The following is a 26,084-nucleotide window of genomic DNA, read 5'->3' on the forward strand; positions in this document are numbered from 1 at the left end:
TTGATTTGTTAGGAGAGCGGAGGTGGCCTTTCACGCTCAAATGCAGAGCTGTGTTATCATTTTGTTAGCAGGACAGCTGGTTTGTACTTCTTGATTCTTAAAGCACCCCAGGTAAAGACAGTGCTGCAAGGGAGCTCATGTTCACATAGCATGTGGGGACAGACAGGAGCACAGCAGCTCTTCTGGGCAGGAGGGTCTGAACAAAGCCACCTACAAGTCTGTGTGTCTCTTTTTACCCTGTGCTACAGCATAGAGGAGCAGTGGAGCCCTGTGTGGGGGCTTGGGAGGGACATTAAATGCGAGAGTGATGGTCTCTGTTTACGCTCAGAGAGCCCTTTTCACCCCAGTGCACCATGCAATTTGTATCCTGTGTACTGCTCCTCCTCACGCAGGGGGTAGAAATACAGTGAGGAAGACGCAAAGAATGCCCTGGCTTATGGACATAGACAACTCAAATCCTCTCATCCTGTTTGATGTGTGCTTTTTGCCTCCAAAGCCCAAGGTCTCGCCAATACACGTGTGGTGTTGGCGTGTGTATTCTTTGGTTGGGCCTTGTAGCCCTTGAGGGGATTGTATCCCCATGGGAAGCACACGTGTCATGTCTGGGCTTAGTCGTAACAGGCGACTGTTTCCCATCTGAAATCTCAGCTTTGTTGGACAATTGCTCTGTCCAGTTTTCTCTTCTGGTGAAATGACTGCAGAGCTCATCCCTGCAGCCCCAGCATTTGATCTTGCAGAAGAGGGGAGGATATTGCTTTAGAGCTGGGAGATGCTCACATTTGGATAGTAACACATGGAGGTGCTTCCTTTTGCTATGCAGCAATTATTAATTTGGAGACAAGACATCTCTGCCCTAAGGGGTGTGTACTATAGATGGTGAAAATGAGATCACATTTCTGGTGTGTAAATCCCTGAAGCTTGTGCTATTGGGTAGAAACGTCTCCTGATGGTTTTTTTGTTTTCTTTTTTTCTTCTTATGGGGGCTGTTAAACTCAGAGGAGTGACCTACCTAATCTGCACTTTTGGGAGATTGTAGTAGAAGATTAAGTTTAATGTTGATTTTCTGGGCTTTGCAATGTTGGAAAAAACGTCTCTGTTGTGTAAAGTTCGTTCTTAATAATCAGACTAAACAAAGGAAAAGATCTTACTGGTTTTCATTAGCTTTACATCTTTTTAGCGTGAAATTGTCACTGTTCAGTGTTCTTCCCAATCTTGGCACCTCCCTAGTAACAAACTCCTTTTCATTCTGGCCACTGAGCTGTCTAACATGCTTGAGGGGGTCCCCTTCCCTCACCTCCCTTGGTACTTCCCCCCCACCCCAAACACCAGATTCAGCTTTTCAGATCACTGCCATGTCCCGTGGTCGATCCTCTCCGAGTATCCTCCCCGTTGTGAGCCCTTAGATGGACAAGTTGAGGGACGGGACCACCAGAGACAAGCAGCGATCGCTGCTGAGCTCCAGCCTGCATCCAAATCTGAGGTTCAAATCCTCCTGCTGACGCTTCTGTCGATGGCTCTTGGATTTCTTCTTTCGCTGGGATTGCGTTATTCCATCCAAGTTCTTCACTGGGACCTCGCCGTGGTGAGCAGGTCCTGCTCGGGAGAGACCAGAGCTGGCCGAAGCTAGAAACTCCCTTGTACCCGCAGCCTTGGCCGGGCTGGAGGCCGCCGAGGGGAGAGGGGGAGGCTGGGAGCACAGCAGCTGCGCTGGTAACGCCTGCGCAGCCGGGGGTCTCCGACACGGCGCAGCCGGCTTCGAGGCTGGGGTTTTATGGCCTCCTTTCTCTCCTGTGCACCCTCTCTTGTTCCCCACCTTCCCTTCATTCCTGGGACATGACTCTGTGATACAAAATACCCTCTTAATTTCCTGAGCCAGGCTGGGGCTCCCTGGAGAAGGCAGCGTCTGCCCGCCTGCCCCTCGCCTGCCTCTTGCATCCTTGTTCCAGGCTGCCAGCCGCTCCCGCTGGTGGGGAGCGGAGCGGGAGGGAAGCTGGGAGCGTGGCATCTTCCCAGGCCATGGGGAGAGGGTCTGCTGGCTTTTCCAGAGAAGCTGGTGGGAGGGTAGGGATGGAGCCAGGGTTGGAGCTGGGTTTTCTCCGCTTCCCTCCCCGCTGTCGGGGCTGCCCCGTCCCCTCCCCCAGCTGCATGGGAGCAGATGTGCTGCTTGTGTCAGCCCTGGCAGCCCCCTCTGCACACTCCAGCCGGGCTCCTGCGGCAGCCAGAGCCTTGTCCCCTCCCCCGTGTCGCTGGGGATGGCGGTTGAATCATCCGCCCACTCGGCTTGCCTCCCCTGTAACCCTCCCTCCTTCCTCCCTCCCGCAGGTCTCTTTGTTGGAAAATTCAAGGCAGATGAGTGCCGGGGAGCTCGGCCTCGGCACGTCTGCTGGCCCCGGGGCCGGCGAGCGGCCGGCGTGCTGGGCGATGCTCCGTGCGGAGCGGTGGCACCGAGGGCCCGGACCCACGCTTGCCCGGGCGAGCTCAGCCTGCCGCTCCATGGAAGGGGGTTTTCCTGGCCACCGTTCTCAGCTGTGTTGCGCCCAGCCCCCAGCAGGACTTGAAATATGGGAAAACCTGAAACCGAGCTGCCCTGATGGACGCTAAACTAAAAGCAGTCCCTTTGAAATCAGCCTCGGGCAGATGTTTTCCCTGGGCTGCGCTGGCTCCAGCCAAAAGGAAAGGCTTTGAGAGATCCTGAGCTCCTGGTCTGCTCTTTCGGGATTCCTGGGCTCAGGCCCCGTCAGCTGGGGGCTCTTCCCAGCACGTTCACGGGATGCTTTTCCCTCCCAGCACAGCCACCGGGCAGTTCCATCTCATGGCCGCCTCCCGTGCAGCCGTGGAGGGGAGACGTGGCACTGCTCACAGCTCCCCCAGAGGCTGCTCGCTTGGTGGCTTCTGCCTCAACCTGCGGTCCCGTTCCTGTGAGAAGTGTGGCTTGAAGAGAGTGGTGAGAGGTGGGGGGAGGAAGGCTGCAGCCCAGGGCTGAGGCTGGCGAGGAATGCAGGGCACAGAGGGCTGGGACGGCGCAGGGGGTGACAGACACGAGCAGGACCACAGAGAGATTCCTGCTCGGCTTGTGTCCAATTCCAGCGCTATCAGTTTTTGCTCTGTAGAGTCTAAATATATAATCCATTGTGCTCTGACAGCTGGGTGATAAATAGTGATAAATCATGCAGTGGCTGGGGAAGGAGGGAGAAAACTGCTCCAGGGTGGAGCTGACCCCTGGGATGTCTGGGGCAGCAGTGGGGTAATGGGGTGACGAGGGACCAGCTCTCAGGACAGACGGGGCTTGTTCTCCATCGAGCATTGCAGTTGAGGGTGGGCAGGGGGCCTTGTGGGTTGGTTTTCTCTGTCCCCACTGAAAGTGGAATAGTTCATTTGGGCTTGGCGGTTGGTCACCGTGACCCTGCAAATATATCACCCTGTCCTTTCACCCACAGGCAGGGCTCTGTGTCCCTGAGCAGGCAGCATGCAGCACTGAAAATTGGCTCTGCCTGAAGTTCTCTCTAGGAATTGGATGAAGTCCAGGCTGCTGGCGACAGTATGAATGGATGCTAGTGCAGCCAGGCCAGGGTGCGTGTGTGTGTGTGTGCGTGCTTGGAATCGAGGAGACAACTTGCCTGCATTGGAAAGGGTTGACATGGGCACCAAAGGGGACAGGTCCTAGGGGGACTGCCTGTGTTTGACACTCACCTTGGTCAGCAGGGACTTTGGGCAGAGGCTGGCACAGGGCATGCTGAAGAAGCATTAAGCCAGCAGGGTTTTAATCCATCCTCACTGCTCCTTTCCTGCTTTTTTTCTGCTTCTCCATCTGTGCAAGAGGAATTAACACACATCTTGGGAGTGGATTAGACTGCTCAAACCATGACCTCCTCATCTGTGCCTTCTGGAGATGGGAAGCGTTTGTCCAGTCCCTTTGCTGGCTCTCCAGTTTGGGCAGGGATTGTGAGTGCCAGCTGCCAGCAAAGACGCGGCAATGTGCTGCCTTTCACCCTGTGGGACAGCCCTTTGCTGAGCCTGTGTGACACTGGAGTAACCAGCACAGCCAGCAGGGTGGAGTGAGCCTGCTCTCCAGGTTTTGGTCTTCCAGCACTGTTCATTTGCCTTTTGCTGATGCCTGGCAAGTGTTGGTGAGCCTTGCTGTGCTGTTTTCAGTGAGTTTGGGCAGCTGTTGGCACACCAAGGAGCACAGCTGGGAGCACAGAGTACCTATTTCTCCAAACCCCAGCGTGCTGCAACTGGATGGCAGTGCCTGGGCTGCTTGGCAGTCTGGAGTAATGGGTCACAGCTCCACATCCCACGCTTGCATCCTCTTCAATTCTCCATGAGTTGGGGACTGGCTTGGGGACCCTTCAGAGCTGTTGACGGGATCCTGCCTCTGTGTACTCTGTTAGTTACTTATAAGCTACTTCTTTTTTAATGCATAGTTTTCCTTGTTCTCACATTTGTTCTTTTATTCTTTTTTTGTTGGATTCTTTTTCTCCTCAAACATAAATTATTCACTGTTTTGTTACTTTTTTTTTTTTTAAAGCACAATATATGTCAAACTATCTTAGATATAGCCTGGAAGGGGAAATTAATAGCACGAACTACTTGTAAGATGTCTTTGTGTTAAATAAGAGTGGCTAAAACGTTGTCATTGGATAGAAAAGAAAATGAGCTTGTTAAAGCCCATTTTGCCATTAAATTTGATTTATCAAAAGATGTTATTAATTGAATCTGGTGAATTTACAAGTTGTTTTGATTGCAGACTCAATGCCCAGTGACATTTAAAGTAGAAAGAATAAATTTTCCCTCCAAAGAAAACTGATTTTTTTACTGTTGGGGAAAAAAATTATCAGTGGCTCCCTCCACTGTGAAAACTGATAATAACGTGGCTGTTTGTGTAATGCGGGAACATGACATTGTGGCAGAGCTATAAAGCTTGAAGTAATGTTGAAATATTATGTACCTAATTAAAAAGCAACAGTAACATTTGGGAGGCAGCATGTTTAATGTATTTCACTTTCATCTGTTAGAAATCTCTGGCATAGGTTGTGATTCTTTCAGATCATTATAAAGAAGTTCAAGTTATGTATTTCTTTAGAAATAAGTGAACTGGTGGAAATGTCTGCTGGAAACACAATACAGCAGGGAGGAAACAGTCCAGGAGGTTCCTGGAGTGTGTGGAAGAACTTCCTGACCCAGCCGGTGAGGGAGCCGGCTGGGGAAGGTGCCCACTGGCTCTGTTGTTTGTGAACAGAGAAGGACGTGGGGGTGATGTGGTGGTTGGAGGCCGTCTTGGGCATAGTGGTCACAAAATCGTACAGTTCCCAGTTCCTGGAGAAGGAAGGAGTGGGATCAGCACAACTGCTACCTTGGACGTCTGGAATGCAGACTTTGGCCAGTTTAGGAGGCTGTTTGACAGAGCCCCTTGGGAGACAGTCCTGGAGGGCAGAGGAGTCCTGGAAGGCTGGACGTTCTTCAGGAAGGAAATCTTAAAGGCACAGGAGCAGGCCGTGCCCGTGTGCCGAAAGACGAGCCAGCAGGGGAGAAGATGGTCCTGGCTGAACAGAGCTTTGGCTGGAACTCAGGGAAAAATAGGAGGGTTTATGACCTCTGGAAGAAGGGCGGGCAACTCAGGAGGACTAGAAGGTGTCGTGAGGTTGTGCAGGGAGAAAATTAGAAGAGGCCAAAGCCCAACTAGAACTTAATCTGGCTACTGCCATAAAAACAATAAAAAATGTTTCTATAAATACATTAGCAACAAAAGGAGAGCTAAGGAGAATCTCCAGCCTTTATTGGATGTTGGGGGGAAACAGGGTCAAAGGCTGAGTTAATGCCACCTTTGCTTCAGTCTTTAACAGTAAGACCAGTTGTTCCCCAGGTACCCAGGCCCCTGAGCTGGGAGACGAGTACAGGGAGCAGAATGAAGCCCCCATAATGCAAGGGGAAGTGGCCACTGACCTGCTACACCACTTAGATGCACGCCAGTCTATGGGGCTGGGTGGGATCCACCTAAGGGTGCTGCTGGAAGTGCCCACTGAGCCAGTCTCCATCATTTATCAGCAGTGCTGGCTCACTGGGGAGGTCCCAGTTGACTGGAAATTGGCAAATGTGGTGTCCGTCTGCAAGAAGGGCTGGAAGGAGGATCTGGAGAGCTACGGGCCTGTCAGTCTGACCTCGGTGCTGGGGAAGGTTATGGAGCAGATCATCGTGAGTGCCGTCACGTGGCACGTACAGGACAGCCAGGTGGTCAGACCCAGTCACCACAGGTTTATGAAGGGCAGGTCCTGCTTGACTAACCTGATCTCCTTCTGTGGCAGGGTGACCTGCTTAGTGGATGAGGGGAGGGCTGTGGATGTCTTCCTGGACTTCAGTAGAGCCTTTGACACCGTTTCCCACAGCATTCTCCTGGAGGAACTGGCTGCTCGTGGCTCGGACGGGTGTACTTTCTGCTGGGTAAAAAACTGGCTGGATGGCCGAGCCCAGAGAGTGATGGTGAATGGTGTTACATCCAGTTGGTGGCTGGTCACAGGTGGTGGTCTCCAGGGCTCGGTACTGGGGCCAGTTCTGTTTAATGTCTTTATCGACGATCTGGGCGAGGGGATCGAGTGCACCCTCAGTAAGGTTGCAGACGACACCAGGTTGGGTGGGAGCGTTGATCTGCTGGAGGGCAGGAAGGCTCTGCAGAGGGGTCTGGACAGGCTGGATCGATGGGCCAAGGCCACCTGTGTGAGGTGTCAGGTCCTGCGCTTGGGTCACACCAACCCCACGCAGCGCTGCGGGCTGGGGGCAGAGCGGCTGGGAAGCTGCCTGGTGGGAAAGGACCTGGGGGTGCTGGTCAACAGCCGGCTGAACGTGAGCCAGCAGTGTGCCCAGGTGGCCAAGGAGGCCAACAGCGTCCCGGCTTGTGTCAGAAACAGTGTGGCCAGCAGGACCAGGGCAGTGACCGTCCCCCTGTACCGGGCACTGGTGGGGCTGCACCTTGAACCCTGTGTTCAGTTTTGGGCCCCTCACGACAGGGACACTGAGGTGCTGGAGCGTGTCCAAAGGGCAACGGAGCTGGTGGAGGTCTAGAGCACAAGTGTTACACGGAGCAGCTGAGGAACTGGGGTGGTTTAGCCTGGGGAAAAGGAGGCTCAGGGGAGACCTTATCGCTCTCTACAACTACTTGAAAGGAGGTTGTAGTGAGGTGGTTGTTGGTCTCTTCTCCCAAGTAACAAGCGACAGGACAAGAGGAGACAGCCTCAAGTTGTGCCAGGGGAGGTTTAGATTGGATATTTGGAAAAATTTCTTCACCAAAAGAGTTGTCAAGCACTGGAGCAGGCTGCCCAGGAAGGTGGTAGAATCACCATCCCTGAAGGTATTTAAAAGACAAATAGATGTGGCACTGAGGGACATGGTTTAGTGGTGGACTTGGCAGTGCTAAGTTAGCAGTTGGACTCGGTGATCTTAAAGGTCTTTTCTATCCTAAACAATTTTATGATTCTATGATATGTATCTGAATATTTTTTTTTACTGATTAAAATGTGAATTGGGGGTTAAATAACTGAGTGCACGTGGGAGAGCCTGTTCTGCCCTTGTCTTCTCACCTCCAGCCTGCCAGTCGTGGCGGTGGGCATAGGCAGCTGTAGCCTGGCAGCAGGAGGGAGCTGCTGGCCCTCTCCCCACCCCGTTGCCAAGCCTGAGCTCTACCTCCTGTTGGGTGCGAACACCTGCCTTGGGAAAGTCTCCTTTTCCTCTGAAGTCCTGGACCCAGCTCTGACTGCCTTCTCTCCCTTCTGCAGGGTGGTGAAAGAAGAGATCTCTGATGACAATGCCAAGCTTCCCTGCTTCAACGGCCGGGTGGTGTCCTGGGTAAGCAAGCCCCTTGCTTCAGTATCTCGCTGCCTGTTTCTGCCCTTTCTGAAAACCGCCGTTAGGTTGCATAGTGCCAAGTAAGGCACAGGGACGGCTCCATACTGTCGGCGTGCTGACTGCGATCGAAGCTGATGAGCTGGATTACCACACTCCAGTCCCTCAGATGGAGAGGGTGCTGCGTGGTGCTGGGTCCCCCATGCCGGGAAAGATGTGAGATGCCTCTGTGGAGAACTTGCAGTAACTGATGCCTGGCAGAGGTGGTGGTCCTGGCCTGTCGGCAGCGTAACCCGTGTGCCCCTATGGCAGGGTCAGCTTTCCAAGGAAAGTCCCGCTCCTGTGACTGGTGCAAAGGGCTTAAGTGACTTTAGTGCTGGTGAAGCGGACTGGATTTGACTGCCCTGAAGACTGAAGGTACTGCCTGGGCAGCTGCAGGACAAGCTTCTCCCTCTGTGCCGTGCCATGCACACGCTCTGTCCCCTGCCCGCATGCCTCCCTTTGCCCCCAAGGGGACCCTCTGTTTGTGTGGGGAGGTGGTATTCAGCCTCCGTAGCCCGTCGTCCCTTTTTCCCCTCTGCTGAGCTGCAGTTTGTGCTGATGAGGGTGCGTGGATCTACGCCAGGAGCAGAACCGAGACCCAAGTGCCCTTTTCCAGAGGCCACCAAATAGCCCCTAAACAGCAAAAATCCTCAGTAAATCAGGCTAGTTGGGATGCAATGCTGCATTTGTCCCTTCACCAAACAGCTAGATCTGGGCCAGAGGCCGTGAAAACACTGTGTTTTGGGAGGGAGGGTGTGGGTGACAGGACCGGGTGGGCAGGCGCTCTGCTGCCATACTGGTTGCCCATGGGACACTGGCCAGGGGAGCAGCATGGCCAGTGGGGTCCTGCCCTGCACCAGGAGGAGAGGGTGCACAGGGCTCCCACACCAAGAGCCGGCAGCCAGGCGCCTGCGGTCCTGCCTCTAGCGGCTAGCCAGGCCGGTCGGAAAACAGCCCTGTCCAGCGCTTGGCCACCATCCCTGCTGCTGCTGCATCTGCCCTGAGACACCTCCCCACCTGTCCCTTTCCAGCTGCCTTTTGTTTTCACGTGCTATATGGGGAATCCCAATCTCTGAACCTTTTCCATTGCTCTTTTTTTACCTGACGTGCTTTTCCTTGTCATCCACGCATCCATGCAGCCGCTAGCTTTCTTTATCGGGGCTCTCTGGCTGCTCAGTGTGAGCAGCATGGGTCCGATGCAGCTCTGCTGTGACCAGGGCACTGTGCCGCTGCCCCGGTGTGCTGGCTCCTCGCAGGGAACTTGTGCCTGGAGTTAGCACTGCTACTGGCTCTTGTGCACAAAGGGTGACGGCAGTCTGAGTCCTTTATGCACAGCTGATGATCCCTTTTTCTCTCTCTGCTGAGAGTATCCTTGTCCACGGGTGGTTTGGGGGCTGAGGGGGCAGCACTTGCTTTGCTGCTTCTGCCAGACAGGCTGGGGATGCAGCTATTTTAGGAACTTGGTAGTAATTTTAGCTAGAGGGAAAGATGGGGGCAAGGATCCAAGTGAATATTTCCTGACAGTGCAAGAGGCAGGAAAAGTGCAGGGTGGTTATCAAAACCTTCCCTGGAGGAAATCCCGGCCCCGGGAGTGTTGGTGGAAGGCAGCATCAGTCCCCAAGCTTGGGAACACCCCCGCTCCTCTCCTCCTCGCTGCTGTTTGACAGCTGCCTGTGGCTATTTCCCTCTGTCCAGATCTATTTGCCTGGTCTTGCCTTGAGATCTCCAAGCATAGAGTGTTGTATGACTTTTCCTTAGGCAATGCTGGCCACTTTCAGCATCTCTTCTCCCCTGTGCTCCCAGGCAATGGCTGCCAGAGCAGGGATGTGGCCCTCAGGGAGTGGGATGTGTCCTGGGAAGACAAGTCACCAGGAAGGTGCCAGGAGCAGAGCCGGGCATGTGCCTGGGGCTTCCTGGAGGGAGGGAAGCTGAGCTGAGTGTGAGACACTGAGTGTGAGCTGGTTAGACAGTTGCGAGAGCAGGAGCCGTTGGGCTTGTCCTGGGGCTTGTGAGACAGGCTCTGCAGCTTTTGACACCCCAGGGTGCTCTCTGCCCTGTCTGCTGCCTTGGCTGTGGCTTTTTCAGGGCTGCTCTGTCTTCCTTGCCCAGCTGCACCCGTTTCTGTTCCCCATGCCTCTCTGGCAGCAGACTTTTCTCTCTGTGCCCTAATGATGATCTGTGGAATCCGTCCCCCCTTCATTAAGGTTTCCGCAGTTCCGAAAGATGGGCAGGGCACAGCTCTGTGTTTCATCAGTGATTCTGGGAAGCACTCAAGACCTGTGAAAATGGGCTGTGCCTCCAGCACCTGGGTTGGCATCTGCTTCTGCCTCCATGTGGATGTGATCCCCTCGCCAGCAAGCAGCAGAGCTGCCTCTGCATTTACACTGGGCGTTATGGCTTGGGCAGCAGCTCTTGGCTCCTTTCCAGGCTGTGGTTCATGATCCTTCTGTCCAGACCCACAGTCAGGCATCCCTCACCTCTGTTGGATCAGACCTCTTCTGTGATGGCTGATGGCTTGGCAGTTGTTTCAAGTACACAGGCTGAGGCTTGACCCCTGTCCTGGTCTCTTCACTGTGCTGGACTGGCTCCAGGTGACCCACAGCCTGTTTAGTCTGGGGCAGATCAGGGTGCTGGGCCCTGCAGTCCCTCCCTGACACTGGGAGAGAGCCACCCTCCCTGCTTGCCCATGCCATACAGCAGACAGGTGTGGGGCAGATGTGAAAAGCACATTGGAAGGTCCTTAAAGATGGAACTTGATCTTCCCTTACTCGTGAGCTCTAGCTTGTCCCTGGGGATTTGCTCCCTGGTCGAGGTGGGACTCCTTTCTGGACCTTGTTACCTCCACTCTGAGGGTCCCCAAATGTCTGTTGCAAGGAAAAGGCTTTTTGTTGCTTTCCTGCCCAGCCCTGTTGGGATTAGCCCTGCTCAGCCCAGCATGGAAGTGGGGAGAGTGCAAACCTGCATAGGGAGTGACTTTGGGGAAACCACTTTCCACTGAGCTTATTTGAGCCATCTTTCATCCCACTGGTGAGCGCATTCCTCTCAGGAGAGGCTCCACCTCATTCCTTGAGCCCTGAAGTTGGTGGTTTATCTTAGAGCCAGAGGCACAGATGTAGGTGTGTCTGGGCTGCCCCAGACCATGGCTGGTATAAAGAGTTCCTGGGGTTTGACCCTTTCCTGAATTTCTGCACTGAGGAAACTGTTGAGCCTTCCAGAGGTTGGCTGGAGATTGTGCCCAAGCCAGTTCTTTGGGCACAACCTGAAAGATTGCAAAGTGCATGTGGAAGCCAGAAAAAGAGCATGTTGAAGTCTATTTCAGTGCCAGCCTCAGCCCTGAACTCTGTTACCCCCAGCTCCTGTGGGCTGGGAAGGTGAAAGTCCTGCTGGGTCCCACAGCTTGCAGGGGGAGGTGTAGGGGCTGGTAATGCTGAGAAAAGGAATGACTGACAGCTGCCTCTTCTGATGTAAGAAGAACTAGGGGAATCCACTCTTTGCTACAGGACATTTGCTAAATGTTACCTGAGTGTACAAATTGTGCAGTGTGGGTGTACAGATGATGTCAAAATCTCCAAGCAGGGCTGTCAGCCACCCGGACTTCACTGCTGGGTCAGGAATTCCTGAGCCACAAATAGCCAGTGTCTGGGAAGGCGTTAAGGGGGAGTGTTGCTGCATGCTTGGCCTGTTCCATACCTGCTCCTGGGCATCTGCTGTTGTCCACTGTCAGAGATGAGATCCTGGGCCAGGCAGGCATTTGGCCAGCTCATTTGGCCACTCTTGTAAACATTTTCCCAGTGCTTCAGCCATTTCATTTTCTGTCTGTCGTCCCTCCAGCTGGTGTCTGCAGAGGGTTCCCATTCAGATGCTGGCTCGGTCTGTGCCGATAACCAAACGGAGCTGCCACCCTCCATGGAGCGCACGGGAGGAATTGGAGACTCTAGGCCCCCCTCTTTCCAGTAAGTTATCTGGACACTTGTCCTTATTTCTGAGGGACCCACACTGGCTTTGCTGTAAATCCAGACCAGGGACTGGGACACTCTGACCCAAATTGGTAGAGATCACAGCCAGCTAAGGGGGGAGGAGGATGGGACTGGGAGCAGATTCGAAGTGGAGCTGCATTATTCAATAAGCAAGGGCATGCTGAAAATCGTGCAAGGAAGATGGCAAAGAGCTGGCACAGCTTCCCCCAGCCCCTTGCCCTGCACTCATAGATGTGCTGTGGTTGTTCCCCACCACCTCTGCTCTTGTCCTTCAAAGAGACAGCTGGTGGCTGGAGGCTTACGCTGGCCAGCATAGAGGTAGGGAGAGCCTGCTTTAGGTTGCTCCCTGTTGGACATATTTGTTGCTTTTATCTTATCACAGCCCTAACACTGGGGGGAGTCGGGAAAACTTGGACAATGAGACAGAGACAGACTCGGTGGTGTCATCGCAAAGGGAACGACCTCGTCGGACAGATGGGCCTGAGCATGGTGAGTGTTGGTAACATGGCAAGAGCTCTGCAGGGCATGGCTGGGGCACAAAGGGGGCACCAGCTCCATAAATGGGGCAGCTCTGCTCTGCAGAACCTTCCCACCTTAGAAGGGCTGTTCAGTGATCTGAGGCAGGAGCTGTGTTGCATCAGAGCTTGGTGTTGAAACCTTTGGGGGCAAAGGAGATGTCTCCTGTAGAAGCCTCAAGAGCAGGAGAGAGCAGCGCCTCACTCCTTGGTTGAAAAGCAGAGTGCTCTAGCCTTGCCCCTTCGTGCTGCTCCTTGCTCTGCCACAGAACCAGCTGCAAGGCTTCCGTGAGTTTAGCAGCATTGTTTCTAGTGGCCCATCAGCCTGCTTCCCATCCTGTAGTGATAGAAGAGGTATCCCACAGAAGATGGATCTGATCCCAGGGTGTACTTAGAGCTGGCTGGCACTCGATGGGATTTTCTGATGACCAGATTCATTCTGAGAAAGTTGCCATGAGCCCTGCATAGGGGAGGGGATTGTTTACCTGTGACCTGTCTCAAGCACACTGAGTCTTGACTCTTCATAGCACCCAGGGTGAATGGGACAGTGAAGGGAGAGCGACGTCGAGACCTGGGCGGGTACGAGAGCTCCTCCACGCTCATGAGCAGTGAGCTGGAGACCACCAGCTTCTTCGATTCAGATGAAGATGACTCCACCAGCAGGTAGGGGAGAGCTTAGGTCCTGGAGGAACACTAGCTTCCCACTGCCTCCCAGCACAGAGATGCCTTTGCCGGGCACTGTAATCCTGTACTCCAGGGTTGTGCTCAGACCTGCCTCTGTCTCAAGTCTGGCCCAGCAGACCCCTCTGCTGTTTTCTGTCCCCCACATACGTGTTCTTCCCCTCTGCCCCTGCAGTCTTCTATTCCCTGTGCCATTTCTGTGGCTATCTTGCTGCCAGAGCCACCACTCTGGCAGCAGAAGAGCTGACTCTTGCTTTTGTCTCTAGGTTTAGCAGTTCGACAGAGCAAAGCAGTGCTTCCCGTCTAATGAGGAGGCACAAGCGACGCCGGCGGAAACAGAAGGCTCCACGCATTGAGCGGGTATCCAGGGGCTGGGTATCCTGGGGAGGGCAATGCAGGGCAAGGTGGGCTGCCTGGTGGATATCTCCACTCAATGCTGCAGGGCTGATCAGCTGTTTGCTGTGGGTATAGCTGGGGACAGGTGATGTCCAAGTGCTGAGACTTCATAAAATGCTGTAAACCTCTCCCATGCCAATGTAGCCTCAAGAGCTGGGACTGTAGACCTTGTCCTGGCTGTGGAGAGGTCATAAGAACCATGGCTGATGCCCTCTGGCTCTGCAAAGCTCCCGGCATAAGGCTGGAGTTGTGGGTGGTGGCTGTGGTGCCACAGGGAGTGACAGGGAGCACAAGTCGAGGGAGCTGGGGCTGGGAATGTTACTGAGGCAGAGGAGGATATCTCATGTTTCACTTGTGTTCCAGTCATCGTCCTTCAGCAGCATCACAGACTCCACCATGTCCCTGAACATCATCACAGTCACGCTGAACATGGGTGAGTGGGTGGTCTGCATGGAGCCTGTAGTCCTTCCAGAGTGAGATGGGGTGGCGGAGAGGGAACTGGGAAGTGGGCAAAGAGAACACATGTGGGGAGGAGTGAGGAGATGGATTCTGTAGGCTTGTCTTGAAGCACTGGTCTTTCAAGAGTTTCTCTGTGTCCCTGACATCTCTCTGGGACAGGAGTGCAAGCGACCAACATTAGAACGTGGTTTGTCTGAGGTTAGGGCTGCTTGTGGCAGCTGCTTTATGATGTCTTACTTCTTTCTCCTTCCATCGCTGCAGAGAAATACAACTTCCTGGGCATTTCTATTGTGGGACAGAGCAATGAGCGTGGGGATGGAGGCATTTACATTGGCTCTATCATGAAGGGCGGTGCTGTGGCAGCTGATGGCAGGATTGAGCCAGGAGACATGCTCTTGCAGGTACTTCACGCCCACATACCTCCATCTTTGGGCCTGGGAAAGCAGTAAGAAAAGACCCAGAAGCCTCCCTGTGCACTTTGGCAGGCTAAACCCAGGAAGCTGCACTTGAAAGAGGGAAGCTGAGTCACTGCTGAGCTGAGTGGGGAGCTCGGCTTCTGGTCACATCTCTGAGACTCACCTTTTTGCGTTGTTTGCAGGTAAATGACATCAACTTTGAGAACATGAGCAACGATGATGCTGTGCGGGTGCTGAGGGAGATTGTACACAAGCCGGGGTGAGTAGTCGGGTTGTTCCTTACCTCTGTGGGCAGCTGTACAGTGTGTGCTTGGGGTTGGGGGTGTGTGTCGTGTCTTCCAGCCACCTCTGCCAGTGGCACTGCAGATTCTTGGAACTTTTGGTGGTTTTGGTGTTACTTTGATTCCTGGGTTTTCATGCTTGAAGCAAAAATTGAAGCCAACAGAATGGTGGTGAATTGGGGTCTGTGCCCCTTTTTGTGGGGATGTCATGTCATTAGGGTCATCAGCAACCCTCAGCAGGGTCACATCATTTTGTCCATGCCACTAAGAAAATCCATAGCTGGAGGGGAACAATGACACTTTACTGGCAGCTTCTCCCTGTCTTGCACAAAAGAGCTCGAATACCGTGTTGGCCTATCATGCAGAGGTTTGTGCTGCTGGGCTCTTGTTCTAACTCTTGCCTCTTTGTTGCAGGCCAATCACCCTGACGGTGGCCAAGTGCTGGGACCCCAGCCCCCGGGGCTGCTTCTCGTTACCCAGGAGTAAGTGGATAGCTGACCCACCCTTAACGCTGGTGCCCAGCTCATGTGAGAGCCCTGCCTTAAGCACTTACTTGGTTGTTGTCTTGTTCCTCCCGTGTGTGTGTGAGATCCTATGTGGCACTGAATTGGGGTTGGATGGGGTTTCAGCTCTCCTGCTAGGAGGCTGCTATGTCCTATTCTCAGGCCAAAAAGCCCATAAGCCCAGCCCTCCTTCCCACATCACGCTGGGGACGCGTTTCACTGGGGCAGGGGGGTCACTTGCTCGGGGCGCCAGAGGAAAGAGAAACCCCCTCCTTGAGCCATAGGGGGATCTCTCCCTCTGCACCTCTCCTGCTGACCCTTCCTCTCTTCTTTCTCTCCCAGTTGCTCCCCAGCGGATCTGGGCTGGGCCAGACTCTCCATGCTCCGATCCGGGTGAGTCCCGGCAGATGCTGGGGATGGAATGGGCTGTGCTGAGTCCCTGTCCTTCCCCAGAGGTTGATTGGATGAGGGGATAATTTCTTATAGCTACTAACTGACTCTTTCTTCAATGCAGGTGAGCCCATCCGGCCCATCGACCCGGCAGCCTGGGTGTCTCACACAGCAGCGATGACTGGCACCTACCCAGCGTACGGTATGAGTCCATCCATGAGCACAATCACTTCCACCAGCTCCTCCATCACCAGCTCCATCCCAGAGACCGAACGTAAGTCCTTGTGCCTCCGTGCTCCACCCGCTGCACGGCTTCCTCACCTTCACTGTGCTGTAAAGGGAGCAATACATCTGCTTGGGGACAGCTGGGATGGGCAAGATGTGCCCTGCCAAGGGACTAGGAGGGAGGGAGCTCTCACCAGGCAGGCATCCGGATCAGTGGGAGTTCTGCCTGCATGAATTAATACTCCATTTTTCAGCCTTCTGTGTAAGGGGAGTAGAAGAGCCTGGGTATGATCCAGGAGCTGCGGCAGGTGCAGAGGGAAGGCTCAGAGCAGTCAGGGGTTATCGGCTGAGACTGCGGGGCTGGAGGGGGTCAGCTTGTCCCTAGAGCAATTGCCCTCCCAGACAGCAGATAGGGCAGGGTGGAGGAGGCAGCTGGGAGCACAGTGCCTTGCAGTGGGGCAGAGTCCTACTGAGCACAAGGCTCTTGGCTGCTTTCTGAAGGTTTTGGGCGATTCTAGGTTACAGAACCCTGAAGCAAGGGTCTGGAGAGCTCAAACGGGGCAAAAAGCCAGGAGTTTGTTACAGGTTTGTGAGGAGCAGAGAGTTCTCTTGTTGGGCTGCATGGGCTCAGTTGGCAGCTTTTGGATCTCAGCTGCTTGGGACTGGCTGGAAGGAGGAAGACTCTAGCCTGGGTTTGGCACAAGAGGAAATGGCTGACACGTGAAGGGTACCATCGGAAGGCTGGAAGGGGGGTTACACAGCATGCGCCCCAGGGCTGTCTGCAATGTATTGTTCCCTGGCCCATTCTTCCTGTGTGTGATGCTTCCATGTGGCTCTGTTGTCTTTTCTGGCCTCTCTCATCTCTGCCTTCCTTCCTTCATTTACACCACAGGCCTGGATGATTTTCACCTGTCCATCCACAGCGACATGGCCACCATTGTTAAAGCCATGGCCTCACCAGAGTCAGGCCTGGAGGTGCGTGACCGCATGTGGCTGAAGATCACCATCCCCAATGCCTTCATTGGTAAGAGACTGTGCTGCTTGCAGCAGAGGCAGGGGCTGGGGAATGGGTGGCCTGTTTTCCAAGCAGATGCCCAAGGCAGCATCGCTGTCACCATAAACTAACTGTTGACCAGGCCAGAATCACAAATTTAACTTGTGGCTGTGCAGTCTGTTTTCATCTTTCCGCCCACTTTATCTTGGCTCCAGTGTGGCCCACTGCCTCAAGTGCCACTGTCTACCTCTGTCTTGCTGTATTTAACTGTGATGTTTGGTGGCAGGTTCGGATGTGGTGGATTGGCTCTATCACCATGTGGAAGGCTTTACAGACCGTCGTGAATCCCGCAAATATGCCAGCAATCTGCTGAAGGCTGGCTACATCCGACATACCGTGAACAAGATCACCTTCTCGGAGCAGTGCTATTATATCTTCGGGGACCTCTGTGGAAGTATGGCGCTTGGCATGGGTGGGAGGGAGAGGATGAAGGGGTAGAGGACTTGCAGAGCCCTGCCAACACCATGGGGACATAGCTACAGCCATTGCCCATCAGCCCATCAGGCTGAGCCCCTTGTTTTACAGATTCTGTTAGAGAGCGATGAAGAATATCGCAGCTCCCTTGTCGTGCTGCTGGGGTGGTGAATTTGGAAGCAGTGTTGGTAGTGCCACCTACTATATGATCTTTCTCCTAGGCAGCTATAGCAGAGTCTTAGTCTTTACTGTCTTCAGGCTCTAAACATCCAATGCTGGCAAGGGGGGTGGTGCTCAGACAACTGGGTTCTGTTCAAATAATGAGGCATGGGGGAAGTAATTGGCAGGGTGAGATGTAGCTCTGATGTGGTCCTTTCCCACCAAACTGGTCTCTATATTAGAGTGGCAGCTCAGACTCACACAGCCTGGCTTGCTGTCCAGCCAGGAAGCACAAATGGTTGCGTTGACTAGCAGGGAGGGTGCCAACTTCTTGTGTCTCCTCGCGTACCCGATCCTTGTTCATCAGCAGGGGTGGACAGGGAGCTTCTTCCATCACAGCTGGCTGTCTTTCCACTTGGATTAACCCCTCTTCTCTACTTTCTTGTAGACATGGCTAATCTATCTCTTCATGATCATGATGGCTCCAGCGGTGCCTCCGATCAGGACACTTTGGCTCCGCTCCCCCACCCAGGAGCTGCACCCTGGCCCATGGCTTTCCCGTATCAGTATCCACCGCCTCATCCGTACAACCCCCACCCCGGCTTCCCTGACCCAGGCTACAGCTATGGAGGGGGCAGCGCAGGCAGCCAGCACAGTGAAGGTGGGTGAAAACGACTAAAATATGCCTGCAAGTGGGCAGATGTCCTGTTCAATACAGGGAGGCAGCAGGAAAAGGCTGTTTAGGCAGGGCCCTGTATGTGGGGAGCCAGGGCAAAAGCAGTCTCAGAAGGGTTGTGAGACTTGGAGTTGAAAGGAGACGGAGAGCACGGGCTGTGCTGGCAGATGGCTGTGCTGCAGCATGCTGTAGTCCTCTCTCGGCCAGAGGAGCATCCTTTCTGCCTGGCTTGTCAGAGCTGTCACCTAACCTTGCCTCATGCGCTTCGCAGGGAGCCGGAGCAGCGGTTCCAATCGCAGCGGCAGTGAGAGGAGGAAGGAGAGAGAGAAGACTGGGGAGTCCAAGTCAGGCGGCAGCGGAAGCGAGTCGGACCACACCACAAGGAGCAGCATGCGGCGTGAGCGCGCAGCCAGCGAGCGCTCGGTGCCAGCCAGCCAGCACAGCCAGCGTAGCCAGCACTCTCTGGCTCACAGCATCCGCAGCCACCACAGCCAGCAGTCGTATGGGCCTCCCGGCCTCCCCCCTCTCTTCAGCCCCCCCATGTTGCTGATGCCTCCACCACCTTCAGCCATGGGGCCCCCAGGGGCACCGCCGGGCCGTGACCTGGCCTCTGTGCCCCCCGAACTGACAGCCAGTAGACAGTCCTTCCGAATGGCCATGGGCAACCCCAGTGAGTTCTTTGTGGATGTAATGTGAAGCGCCCATCCCCTGTCTGTCTGCTGCCCCTCCTTCCCCACTCCATCCCCGTCGTTTGTCTCCTAGGACCAGCCCTGGCTTCACCCCTTGTTTTTTGGGTTTTGTTTTTTTGGTTTGTTTTGTTTTTGTTTTTTTTTTTGGTCTTGATAACGAAAAGAAAAAAAAGGGAAAAAAATAATAAATGGAACTAAACCTTGATTCTAATCCCTCCTCGAGCGGGGTGGACGGGCCTGGCAGGCCTGCTGGGTGCTGCCAGCCCATCCCGCCAGCAGACTTGTGTATTGCCAATGGTAATTCCCTCCTTCCATCCTCTCTAACCCCATTAATCCGCATCCGTCCCAGCACCCTGTGCTGCTTGCCCGTGTGTCGCTGCTGCCTCGGTCCTTCCACCCTAAACATCTCTTCTTTCTTTTCACCCTTTTGTGTTTCTTCTATCAAGCAGCAAAGAATTACGGGGTGTTTGACTTTCTCTGAGCCTGCCGCCCATGGGGGGGAGAGCTGGAGCATGGTGTGGCCCGACAGGAGGACACGGAGCTCCAGGGGCGCTGGGCACGCATGGCGCTGAAGATGGCTTCTTTCCTCCCCCTTGCGGAAGACGCCCTGCCCTTCCCGCAGCCCTGAGAGGGGAGCAGGGACCAGCCTTACATATGCGTTTCAAATTCCATTGTAGTTGCCTTTTGGCTAATGCATGAATGTTCCAGGGCTTCAGTGCCTCCGGGGAGTGGAGCGATATGCTGCCTCTTCCCTCTTGCTTCCCTCCTCTTGCCCACATACTGGGCCAGGTCTGAGCCCGTGGCAGGACCCTCCTTAACCTTGCCCAGGCTGGAGTCTCAGACTGGGGCTGTACCTCTGCGTTCAGCCCGGAGTGGCAGTAGGTGCCTGTACAACTCGGGGCCCTGCACCACCCCTTGGGTACTCGAGGGGGATTTAAGGGCAGAGTTCTTCTCCCTCTGTCCTGCTCTTTGCCCTCCTGCCTGTGACATGCTGCTGCCAGTGCTGTATGTAGGGGCTGTCCCATGCCTGGGGGTGGTGGTGGCAGCAGCTGTGGCCTCCTGCTGTTGTGCTGCTGCTCAGCAATGTGACATCTTCAAGCGCCTGGATGGATTTTGAAGGCGAGGGAGGGGCACAATTGGTTTGTTTTCACGCATTGGGGAAACATGAAGGTCCCCAGTGTTTGTCCTATGAAGAACCAGTCTGCCTCCTGCTTCGCCCAGTGCTAGGAGTGCTGCTGGCCTGGCTGCCTGGAGGGACGGGGCTCTGGGATGGAGCTGGGATGCTTCCTCCAGGCTGTGAATGGTGTCTGGTAGCAGCACAAGCTTTCCAGGGAGGGAGGCTGCAGCCTGAACTGTGGGCTGTGGCCTCAGTGCTCGTAGATATGCCAGGACAATTGAGTCCATTTGCTTTGGTGCTCCCTGCCCTTTTTCCTTCCTCTCCTCGGTACTTGGGGACGTGCCTGAGGCTGGGGGAGCCCCCTGCCCCGGGGGCCGAGCACGGTACAGTACAGGCCTGCTTGGCCGTGTGCCTCTTGGTGCTGGCACCCTGGCGCGCTCCTCCTGCACTGCTGTGGTGGCTTCCTCTGCCAGCGTTGCCTCCTCCATCTTTCTTGTCTCTGTGGGTTTTATACGCTGGAGATGAAATGTATTTTTGCTCTTCGGGGGGGTCTGCGTTGCCCCTGCAACCCCTCTGCTAGCTCTCGCGTGCCGCCATTCATCTCCCCGCGACTCCCTAAAGCCTCCCCTTGCCCTCTGCCTGCCGGAGCCAGCGTGCCCCGTGCCCTGCCACCCTCCCGTCCCGGTCCCGGCACCAGCCAGCTGCCGCCTGCCCCCACCTCCCGCTGCCACCAGCAGCCTCGCTGGCCACCCGCACGCCCTCGTCCTGCCCTGCCCGCTGGGTTTTATAAAGACGAAACCGATCTCCTTGTTTTTATTTATAAACATAGTTTTATTGGACTTCTGCCTTGTGTTGGTGGTTTTTTCCCCCCTCCCAGCCTCTTCTGCCCAGCCTTTCGCTCTGCAGCCAGGTCCCAGCGGGGTAAGGGTGCGCCGAGCCCGGGCTCCTGCTGCCCCACCCCCCCACCCCGGGGTGGCCCGCGGGGTGTCCGTGCGCGGGCGGCGCCCCGGGTGATGCCAGTGCCGTGGGGAGCCCGCAGTCCCCGTGCAAGGCACACGGCGACTTAGGGCCGCGACGGGGGGAGAGGCGCCTCCCCGGCCGGGCGCGCCCCTGTGCCCCGCAGCCGCTCCCGGCGGGGACCGGGGTGGGCCCGGGCCCGCACCTCCGGCGCTGCCTCCCGCCCCTCGCGTGGGCACCCTCCCGGACTACAGCTCCCAGCGCGCACCGCGCCGCAGGACTACAGCTCCCGGCAGGCCCTGCGCGGGGCCGCCTTCCCGCCCCCGCCCCGCCGGGCCCCGCCTCCCCGCGTGGCGCATGCGCGGCGGCGGCGGGGCGCGGGCGGGGCATGCGCGGCGGCGGCTCTGCAGTGATAGGGGGGGCGCGGAGGGAAGGGGGGGCGGCGGCCGCCATCTTGGGCGCTGGGCAGTGAGCGGCGGCGGGCAGCGGCAGGTGAGGTGTCCCGGGCCGTTCTCCCGCTCCCTGCTGTGGGCTGTGGCCCTGCTTCCCTTCTCTGGGTGGCTTCTTGCGGCGGGGCTACCACTGCGGCTGCGCCCGGGCGGTGGCCGAGCTGCCGCGGGTGGCGGCTCCCTGGGCGCTCACTGGAGGTGGGGGTCCGCGGGCCTACCCCGCGGGGCGCGGCGCGGCCCTGACAGGCTTGGGGCGGCCTCCTGCAGGGCTTGGTCCCCGCCGGTTGCCCTTGAGGGGGGCGCGGAGGAGCCCCCGGGGCTGGCTGCCCCTTGCGGGGCCGTGTGGGATGGAAGCGGGGCCCCCTCGAGAGGGCTTTTCCTCAGCCCCCTGTGAGGGGATGCTGGGCGACCCCCGCCTCGCCGAGGCTGGCTCATCCGCTGGCACGTTGCTTGGGGTTGAAGGGGTTTATTAATTGTTTCTGTTAATTAACAGGCTGCCTGGAATACCTGGGGTGGCAGCCCGGTGGTGCTGAAGCAGGTGAGGGTGGGGACAGAGTTAAGCTCTGTGTGGCACAGGATGGCTGGGGAAGGCCTGCACCCATGTGCTAGGTCAGCCTGAGCAAAGGTCTTGATGTCAGGTTGGGGAGGAACTTCCCTTAAAATTATTTGCCTGTACTACTGGTACAAATGTGATTTAGCTAGGTCATGGCTTGCACCCTCTAGCTTCCTCCCTGGAGAACCTGCAGAGGCAGAACATAGCGCTGTTGATGCTAAACGGTGCCTGTTCTGAGGCTGAAAGCAGGCTGTTATCCAAGGGCTCTTCTAGATGTGTTTCCACTTCTATTCTTCCCTGGTCTAGGTTTTTGGATTCAGTAAAGCTTCAGGAAATACAGCCTGTATTTATCACCCAGTGTAGTTGACTTCTCTCCTCACTGGGAAATTACTTGCTTTTGGTCTAGTTTTCTCCTTGTAAGCTCTGCGATTCCATGATCTGTTTTCTGCTTGCTTTAGTATGACAAAGCTGCTATCAAGTTTTAGCCTCAGGCTGCCAAAATCCGAGCCTGGAACTTTCCCAGATAGGTGAGTCTGGATGGCTTCTGCGGCTTGGAAGTCTAGGTATTACAGGTTTCTAACTGCATATGGACTCATGTGTTGTCTTGTTGGGCAACATTTGCTGAATGCTATCAGAGCTGTACCTATTGTTTTTTCCTGTAGTAAAAGCTGGTCCCTGTGAGCTCTGCTTGGAGGGACAGTCTCTAATCTGAAGAGATGCTGCTGAACTGCCTACCTCCATATTTTCCCTGTCAGAAGGGAGGCATCTCTTCTTCTCTGTAGGAAGTGCCATGTTACTGACATCTAGTGACAAAGATACCTGGTGTTCTTTGGGCTGCAAACTGGCCATGTTCCAGGGAGAGCATTTGAGATATCTTTGAAGCGTATTATGGCTGGCTTCCTCCTCCTCCTGAGAAAGCACAATTCTGGCCTTTGAAGAGTTGAGTCTTGAGGCTGCAAAGGGTTATGCCTTGAGTTCTTTGAAGCACAGATGACTGGAAATGCACTTTGGTTTGGTAGTATCTCATTGGGGGTTTTTTGATTGAATGGGAACAATCACTAAACAAAATGGGCTTTGTAAATAAACTTCCTCTGACCCTAGCTAAACTTTTCTTGTCTCATCCCTGCATCAAGAAATGATGAAGCCAGGAGTGTCTTTTGCAGCCCATCTTGCACTGGTTTTCTGAGCTTGTTAAAGACCGTTGGAGTATTTAAAGGCTGTTCTAAGGGTTAACTGGAGGATGGACAGAAGTACAGCATGGGGTGCTGAAACGTAATTGGTCTGTATGGCAGAGTCAGCTTCTCTCCTTTAGTGAATGACTTAGAGTCAAAAGTTACTAGTGAGCCATACATTTTTTTGATCTTGGCAGGAGGTTGGCAGCTGAGCTGAAAGCTTGCAGGCTGAGGTGCAGAATGTGAAATCCAGTTATCAGCTGTACACTGATGGTAGAGAGAGAAACGCTGGCAAGTCAGGGCACCTAGATGATTACTGGTCTGCAGAATATAAGCTCTTATTCAGACTACAGTCCATGTCTCTAACCTCTTCTGTTAGAAGATGAATAGAATGCAAGTCACTGTTAAGGTTTCTAGCTCAAGAGTGAAAAGCAAGTAGAAGTTGTTTCAGACTGACTTTAAAACTGCCTTGGAAGAACTGGTAGTGATGGAAGAAGGCATTGGGGCTGTTCAGGTAAGGTTGGACTCAAAAATAAGGTGGAGAGGTGTGTTAAACACTGTTCCTGTGATGTTTTACCAGAGTAAGGCTGTTTTCTCATGTTTGCCTGTGTCAGTATTTATCTCTTGTTACTCTTCAGACTGGTTGTGTGCAGTGGCATGCAGAAGTAGACTCTAGGAGAGCCTGATAAGAATTGAACGTGCTTCTCTTTCCTACCCACTGGTTATGGGGATTTATGGGATTGGGTTTAAAATAGGAATGGTTTCTCTGAAACTGATGGGCTTATCTCGGTAGCTCTTTAGCTCACGATATGCCTCTTAATTAAATTATGCAGCACGTCTTCCCCAGGATGAGGTGATTGCAGCTACTGTTGTTTAAAACCAAGTGTAGTCTGTGGCCTCCTGGAAAGCAGCTAATGCAGCCTGCTAAGCAAAGGTTAGATGCTTGGATTAGCTGGTGGGGTGATGACATCGTTGTAAGCCTTAAGCCTTTTGGTTTGATAAAGGCTAGTGCTAGTCTGAAAGAGCTGCTTTTCTGAGTAACTCCAGTTTGCCAAAGCAGCCTGACTAATCCCCTGCCTGCTTCAACTGTTGTCACTTATCCAAGATCATACTGATTTCTGGAATGCAGAAATTGTTACAGTTGGTGATTTACCCCCAGCTCTCTGGGTGAGAACTGAAGTACCTCCCTTGCTTCCTGGATGAGAACTCTAGCAGCTAATGTACCTTGAACTGCTTAGTTAGATAAGCTCATTAATGCACAGAAGTCGTACTTACTGTTAAGTCAGAACCCAAACTTTCTTTTAATAGACTACTAAATGGGTTGGTTGCTTTACACCAGCTTATTAATTGACTTGTGATTGCTGTTCCCTAGATGTGCTGTGTAGTTTTCATTCGTAAGTGATGTCTGCTATGGGAAACTTCTAGCCCCTTAAGGGGAGTGACAAAGCCTAAGTTAGCTGGGTCTTGGGCTCACTACTGGTCATTTTGTATTTGTTCATATGCTGTACTTGATGGCACAGGAAACTCAATGAAGCTAGCAGCTTGGCCACAGCCCCACTGTGAGACAAAATGGCCTCAGCTCTGCTGATCAAGCCTCAGTGGCTGATTTGAAGGTAGCTGACAGACCATGTCATACATTTATTTTCACCACCTAAAGTGCTAGACTCCTCTCTGGAGAGGTATCTCTGTAGTGAGAGTGGCACCTGCGCGGCTGGCTTAGTAAAATACAGCTGATCCCAATGGACAAATGCACTCGGTGCTATCAGTGCCTGCTAAATCCTGAGGCTGTTGGTCCTTGCGTGGTAATGTGAAACTGTAGTTACATTGTCCGGGGCACGGTAAGTAAGTTCCTATCCCTGCTGACAGGCTGCTCCTGAGCATTTGTTTTTGAGCTGCCATGGTACCACTGCACCTCTGAAGAGACAACAGAGAATTTGACCCGCCATGATAGCAGCCACGTTTGGCTCAAGAGTTCCACAGCTTCTGCCTGCCCTGAACTTAGAGAAACTGGCATGAGAGGATACAGACAACTGCATTTGCTCTTTCCTGAGGCAAAAATACCAATATACGCCTAAAGCCTATGATGGCTCCAGTACCATTAGGCTGTAGGCACATTGTGAATGACATTTTTTCCTACAGTACCTCATATTTATAGAGCTAGAACAAGCATCTCTTGCCTGGATGTGAAGCTGCGGTTACTGCAGCCATGTTGCCTTGTGGCGCTGCAGAAAAGTGACTAACTCACCGTTTTTCCGAAACAATGAATTTGAGCAGATAGCTTTTTGTTTTGTTTTCATTTGTGCAAATACAGTTACAAGAGGCAGACAACTGTGTTCCAAAGTTTGTGGTATAGGTTGAAGCTAGCACTGTTCCTGATGGTGCAAGGAAGGATGTGGTGTCACCTGAAAGACTTCAGGTTATGGGACAAATGTATTGGAGAAAATTGCTTGTTTGAATGTCTGTGTGTCTGGGATTTAGGCTAGAATTCAGCTTTGTCTTTCATACCCTAATGAGTAGATGACTGTAGTACTACAGTGGTGTCTTTTTACTAGTGTGATGCTAATGGCTTCTCAAGTAGAGAGACCAGGGGAAACTAATGCACTGGACAAAGACTGGAGAATTGGTACTGTTTGCTGTGGTGTTTCTGGAAGAGTTACTGCAGATACAAACTGCCACAGAGAGAACAAATTATGCTTGTTAGTTTGCCTTGTTTAGTCTAAGAAAGCTCTGTGCTGTATGTTGTTTATTTTTCTACAGCTATTCTAGGTCAGAATCCACAAAGAGGGAATGGAAGTTGCAAGCTGGCTTCTTACCTACTTGCAGGAAGGAGCTGCTGAATTTCCACTTGCTAAGTGCAAGTTCAGTGCATCTTCTCACTAGGTAGCTCCCAGCTCAGCCACTTGTTGCATCCTAGAATATGTAAAGCTACTGACAGTCCAGCAACAGGATCCTGCTGCCTGAGCCTGTGCTCCAGACTGTACCCGTACATTCCAAGAGTGTGGCACAATGTGTGTCTGAAAGGGCACAGTCTGATGGCTTTTGGAGAACTACCTGTCTTTAGGGCAGACTTAATAAATAGAGCATTTTCATCTGTGATAGAATTGGTAGGCAAACCCGGGTTTTGAG

General features: G+C 53.9%; 2 protein-coding genes across 16 annotated transcripts in view; both read left to right on the forward strand.

Moving 5' to 3' along the window:
• DVL3 (dishevelled segment polarity protein 3) overlaps positions 1-20,666 on the forward strand; it is a 35,593-nt gene extending 14,927 nt beyond the window's left edge. Inside the window, exons 2-16 of one of the 5 annotated variants that reach the window (XM_040613420.1) lie at positions 7,767-7,836; positions 11,707-11,828; positions 12,235-12,341; positions 12,895-13,030; positions 13,315-13,408; positions 13,808-13,877; positions 14,165-14,304; positions 14,502-14,578; positions 15,015-15,127; positions 15,446-15,496; positions 15,618-15,767; positions 16,611-16,742; positions 16,999-17,166; positions 17,794-18,006; positions 18,293-20,666. In XM_040613420.1, the coding sequence (XP_040469354.1) occupies positions 7,767-7,836; positions 11,707-11,828; positions 12,235-12,341; positions 12,895-13,030; positions 13,315-13,408; positions 13,808-13,877; positions 14,165-14,304; positions 14,502-14,578; positions 15,015-15,127; positions 15,446-15,496; positions 15,618-15,767; positions 16,611-16,742; positions 16,999-17,166; positions 17,794-18,006; positions 18,293-18,717 (2,068 nt within the window). In that variant the 3' untranslated portion in view covers positions 18,718-20,666. Of the gene's footprint in view, positions 1-7,766; positions 7,837-7,882; positions 8,251-11,706; positions 11,829-12,234; positions 12,342-12,894; positions 13,031-13,314; positions 13,409-13,807; positions 13,878-14,164; positions 14,305-14,501; positions 14,579-15,014; positions 15,128-15,445; positions 15,497-15,617; positions 15,768-16,610; positions 16,743-16,998; positions 17,167-17,793; positions 18,007-18,292 lie in introns of those variants that run through there. The other 4 variants (XM_040613422.1, XM_040613425.1, XM_040613423.1 and 1 more) reach the window with 4 other exon arrangements.
• Positions 20,667-21,166: 500 nt separating this feature from the next.
• AP2M1 (adaptor related protein complex 2 subunit mu 1) overlaps positions 21,167-26,084 on the forward strand; it is a 29,653-nt gene continuing 24,735 nt past the window's right edge. For 8 of the 11 annotated variants that reach the window (XM_040613026.1, XM_040613032.1, XM_040613031.1 and 5 more), the window contains exon 1: positions 21,167-21,276. The gene's annotated coding sequence lies outside the window, so the exon portion shown is untranslated. Of the gene's footprint in view, positions 21,277-21,746; positions 21,772-22,244; positions 22,314-26,084 lie in introns of those variants that run through there. The other 3 variants (XM_040613027.1, XM_040613028.1, XM_040613029.1) reach the window with 3 other exon arrangements.

This window comes from Falco naumanni, chromosome 13, assembly GCF_017639655.2.
Source record: "Falco naumanni isolate bFalNau1 chromosome 13, bFalNau1.pat, whole genome shotgun sequence".
Lineage (NCBI taxonomy): Eukaryota > Metazoa > Chordata > Aves > Falconiformes > Falconidae > Falco > Falco naumanni.